The 5,295-nt window shown below is 47.6% G+C and overlaps 1 protein-coding gene across 1 annotated transcript; it reads left to right on the top strand.

Annotated features, from left to right (window-relative positions):
• Positions 1 to 421: 421 nt before the first annotated feature.
• Positions 422 to 3,032, top strand: ATNIH1004_002284 (uncharacterized protein; the record flags this gene model as incomplete). The annotated part of the gene is made up of 8 exons (XM_033566979.1): positions 422 to 903; positions 967 to 1,003; positions 1,048 to 1,228; positions 1,280 to 1,718; positions 1,766 to 2,059; positions 2,106 to 2,586; positions 2,636 to 2,696; positions 2,755 to 3,032. The coding sequence occupies 8 exons, from the start codon at positions 422 to 424 to the stop codon at positions 3,030 to 3,032; spliced, it is 2,253 nt and encodes a 750-aa protein (XP_033428974.1).
• Positions 3,033 to 5,295: the final 2,263 nt, after the last annotated feature.

Raw genomic sequence — 5,295 nt, 5'->3', positions numbered from 1 at the left:
GATCACGGAATTGACTGACCGATCGGCGCCAATTGTGGGATCTCTCCGGTGATGAAATGTGATCATGTAATGTAAACCCTAGCGAAAATAGTAAGTTGATTATATGCAATATATTGTCGTTCTCCATCCCCACTGCCAAGATCCCAAGTATCTTCCGAGCATACGGACCGTGAATACTCCTTGGTTTCGGGGGTCATCTTCTAAATTAAGCAGAGTTAAGCCCTGCATGGCATGCTGATCCTTACTGGGACACTCTATAAATGGTAGACTGAATCCGTAGAATTTATCTTGAACATAGCCAGCTATAGCCTCTCTTTCTTGTCTACACACTGCGATTCACCGACCTTATTCTTTCATTCTTTTCTCTTTTGTCCATCGTACTCTCACTTGTTATTGTACACTCTTTTTGGTACTCATCGGCATGCGGTTCGTCGCCATCAATCTTGCCTTCGGGCTCTACAGCTCGGCATACGGGCTCTCCATCCGTCCCAACCCTGGCGGCAACAGCTCTCACACCCCGAGCCATGCACCCATTCCCTCCCACACCCCCAGTCGCTCTGGGGCCCCCAGTTCCAGGGGCACGCCGACCCCGTCGGTGACTCCCTCCGCGGCCCCGTCTGCTACGCCCCTCACATGGGAGGAAATTACCTGCGAGATGGGCGACATCGCCAATCGCCGGGTCAAGTTCGAGGACCGCTGGATGCAGGCCCGTGTCGACGATGCCTGGAATGATATGTTACAGTCCTGGACGGATCAGAAGAATAATCAATCCAGCGGAGACGTTCACTTGACTTTCTCGCAGCACGCCAGCTCCTACTTCAATGGTCCTGAGCGATGGGCATGTGACGATATCAACGATATCGAGTGTTCCACCACGGTGCCATGTCAGAAACCTCCGGCGGGGTAGGCCTGATTTATTCTTAAGAGAACAGAAAAATATAGCGGAGATCGGCTAACAGGTGATAGTTTCCTACTGCTGAACGGTTTCTCAGGCCTACATAATGTAAGATGAGATATTCTACCCTTTGATGTTCGCTGACTCTCCAGGTTTATAAAAAAATGTGGGACGCCCTGAACCAAGCCGAGATGGAGATGCATGGAGAAATAGGCAATTTCGCCGCCGAGTTTGCCCCCCAGGCCAAAGACGATACCAGCCAGGGTGCCCTGATGGCATTGGATATCCTCACAAGCGTTTTATCGTTCGGAATGGCAGGTGCTTTTGGTGGTAGTATGTACTTCTCCCCTCGGTACAGTATACAGATCGCTGATTATGTGCCAGTCGTCAAGGGAGTAGCCGAAGTCGTTGAAACCGCCGTTGAGGTATCGCAGACCCCGCTTCTACGACCCAGCGATGGCGGTGGGAAAGTTGGCGGACGAAAGGGAGGCAAAGGTGGTAAAACCAGTAAGGGAGGGACGGGGCGTAACGGAGGTAAAGGAGGTAAAGGAGGAAAAGGAGGAAAAGGAGGAAATGGTAAGAACGGTGGAAAGACGAATCCAGCAAAGGATAAAGGCAAGGATCATGAGGATCCTGATGATGACCAGGACCAGGAGGATCCGGTGGAAGACACCGGAGATGATGTAGGGGACGATGAGAACACCGGCGACTACGACGATCAGGAGTCCCCTCTGGTGAAACGCGCCAAATCTAATCGTGCCAAAAGTCTCTCCAGCCGCGTGACCAAGGATATGATAAAATCTGTTGATACATTCCAGCCTAGGTACTCTCTATCTCCATCTTATATTTCTGGATCTAACATGGATATAGCCCGCTATCTAATGATCAAGTGTCAATTCAAAACGCTGTCAGCCAAACAGTTCGAAACATTTTTGAAGAGTGGAAGACTGTTCTTGCGAACTCTATCAAGGCCACATTCTCTGGGGAAGAACCCTATCCTCAAGAGCTATATGAAAAAATCGCCAACGGCACCATGAATTATTTCAGCGGCAACATTTCAACGCCAGAGATAGTTAACAACGCCAAGAAGCTCGTCTTTGGTCAACTAATTGTGTCGACTTGGAAGATAGCTCCGGACGACATGGGCGCCCACCCTTTTATCTTGTAGGTTGGACACACCCAGATAGAGACACGCCTGCTGACTTAACAGCTATACCGACAAGGACTGCGGACAGGACCTCGGCAGTGACATAGGATACGCGATGGTCACTAAGGATGCTAGCATCACCGGGCGCACATGTTACAACGGACGTCTGGTGCTGCTGATGAATGCTCGACAATCAGGTAATGTTCGCGAGGTGAATGCCCTGCCCGGGGTGGACAACCTCGAGTCGGATAATTACGGCGGCGTGACCAAAGAAGATATCATTATCAGCTCGATGAAGCTGTACGAGCAGAATGGCAATAAAAACGGAGGCAAGCCGCCCAGCAATGAAGACCTTATTAACAATCTGGATACCCTCATGGACGACCCCAATAAGACTCCCCTCGTGCAGACCGCTGGGTTCTTCAACCTTCCCGTCTGCACCAGCTATGATGATCTGCGCAAAAACATTTACCAGAGCCCAGGGAGCAGCAAGTATTGGCCCTGCGATGCGCCGGAGGGTTACAATGGGAAGGGGACTAATATTGTGAGTGTTGTTACTGGTATTCTCCGACATTGGTGCTGACTACGCATAGCATGTCAATAATGGATGTATCCTCATTAATGATACCCCTGTTTGTAAAGGAGATAGCTACAGTACATACTTTCTTTGCTGCCGTTGGCATGAATATTTTTTTAACTAACTGATTATTAGACTTTGCCGACCCTGAAACCCCCGACCATCGGAACTGGGTTCAGGTCTACGCCCAGTTTGATGGCCAATCCGACGCCTGGAAAACCGTCAGCCCGGGCTGCGAGCTGACCTTCACTTTCCCGGAAAACTACGAGGACATTTACTTTGGAGACGACAACTGCGTCTACGATGCTGGTGCTAAACCCATCCCAGGCCTCCAAGGACAGGGGCAGTGCTGTGAGGCTCGACCGGAGGGATTCGGGGATCTCCGCGTGACGAATCCTTATAGGTGGAAATGATCCATCCTGATTCTGTAGTGGAATGGTTTGTAGAGTATGTATTAGAGACGCAATAGTATGGAGTATGCTTTCAATAAATCCCTGCAGGAATATTCTAGAGTAAAGGTCCGTAAAGTGTCGGCTAAGAAACAAGGAATGATGAGCAAAAAAAAAAAAAATAAAATAAAACCCCTTCCATCCCAAAACAATCGACCAACATTTTTACACCCCCTCTTTCCCTTACCATTAATCCTAATATATCGAGATGACCTTGTGTTTATGCGCCAATATGGCAACACAACACTTCTCCAATTACAAAATATTCCAGTTCTACTTCTGCTTCTATTTTCCCTCACTTGGCCCCAACAAATTATTGTATTCGCCAGGATTCAATTGACCACTCTGGTAGAAATTTCGTATGTGACTCTTCAGAACATTGGTTCCTGAAGAAAACAAGGCATGACACAGGACAATGCGGACTCTGCCCTCGTCCACAATCCCCATGACTACTTGAATTGCTGTATTTGGTGGCTGGAGATGATCGGCGATGCCTGTATCAAGGTTCGCGATGAATACCTATCTGATGACGACTTGGATTTTCTTGTCATATATATTATTCCTAAGGTTGGAGGGAGTGTCTCGTTATCTGTTTATATACTTACATCCACTGCCCGCTAGAGCCGGTGGTCATTGCCTGTGCTTGCCTGTGCTTGTGGTCTGTTTCGATCATGTTTAAACACAATCAGGGGGCTCATGCTCGTTAAATAGTCGGTTATAACAGGACGTAAGATGAAACACAGCACCCTAATCTACAAGTTTGCGAAGGTGGCGAAGGTGGCTCATCTAGGCCAACCGCTGCTTTATATTTCTCTATTCACAAGAGAGCAGCAACTGAACATGTACTGCACGACCCAGCGCTTCCTGATAACCTTACTTAGCTTGAGTTAATTGTATAGCGTAGGCCATTTTAGGCCTTGGTTTGGGCACTGACTAGTACAATAGCCTACGGCAACAAACGAACGGCTTGTGTTATAGATTGGCCTACACTACACATTGGGCCTACACTAGTATGTGTAAGGGTTAGAAGTTTACAGGAGTAGATGCATATCATCCTCTGATTTACTGGGGGGCAGTAGAAGGCATCACAGCCGTAAGTGGCCCTTAATAGACAGGGCTCTTACCACATACAGTACATGGTGATGGTGTTTCTATATCAACCTGCCTCTTGACGGTGCAACAATTCTAGTAATTGCCTTTCTATACCCAGAGCCTCCCTCCCACAGTGTAGTGCCAATTTTAAAGGTCTCATCTGGCAACTGGACCTCCTGGGAATTTTGTCGTTGTCCCATCAATTGTGTGCTTACCATTTACCCCGCAATGGGGCAGGTCAGCTTATATCTGGAGCAATGCCCCAGATCATCACACTCCCTTTGACCTTCGGTGTTCTGCTCTATTTTTTTTTTTTTTTTTTTTTTCATTCAGTGGTGGAAGAAGGATCTAGGAATACTACCCCCTCGGATTATTAGGCATAAGACAGTAGCCTTGAAGCCTGGTTTGCGCTCTGTACAGTTGAAGCAAACACCGTGATGGGATACTTTGTATGTGATGGTATGGTTCCTTCGTATATCCTGGACCTAAGATTAACCGAGTACGAGGATGTAGCTACCAATCTGGTTCCAAGCTGTCAAAAAGACTGATGCATCTAAATGGGGAGTCATGAACCTTCCAGTAATCACTGGATTAATTTTAGCCATTCTGGTTAGTGGTCCTGCGGTGCTTACACGGGATATTACACGCCTATTATAGTGCTGGGAAGTATATATGCGTCAACTGGTGCAGGTTTAACGACTACGTTCCAAGTTCACACAGAGTCTTCAAATGGGTTGACTATCAAGCACTCTTTGGTCTTAGGTGCTGAATGGGCTTCCAGAAACCATTTATTGCTACCCAGACCGTCCTTGTTAAAAAGGATATCTCAATTGCAACAGTCACTGTTGCCTTTGTGTACACTCTTAGTACCGCAACATTTATATCAATGGCTCATATTGTTTTCTTTCAGCGGCTTTTGCCTGAATTAATCACCGCGTTTCAAGATGGCCGTTGACAGCCGGTCCATTTAGCTAACAATTCATGGCGGGACGCTCGCCCAACATGCATAAACCGTTCATGTAGAATCTCATCAACAAGATATTCCTTTTGCCGTCGACCAACTAAGCTGGGGCCGGTAGTCGTCGTTCTTTTGACTCGGGAAAGAGGTAGGTTTTGCCGGTCGTAGTAGCATCAC

Source organism: Aspergillus tanneri (genome assembly GCF_003426965.1).
Source record: "Aspergillus tanneri strain NIH1004 chromosome Unknown AapTan_1_pilon_pilon_pilon, whole genome shotgun sequence".
NCBI classification, from domain to species: Eukaryota; Fungi; Ascomycota; class Eurotiomycetes; order Eurotiales; family Aspergillaceae; genus Aspergillus; species Aspergillus tanneri.
Note: the sequence above shows the minus strand (reverse complement) of the source record. Positions and strands in the feature narration are given on the sequence as shown.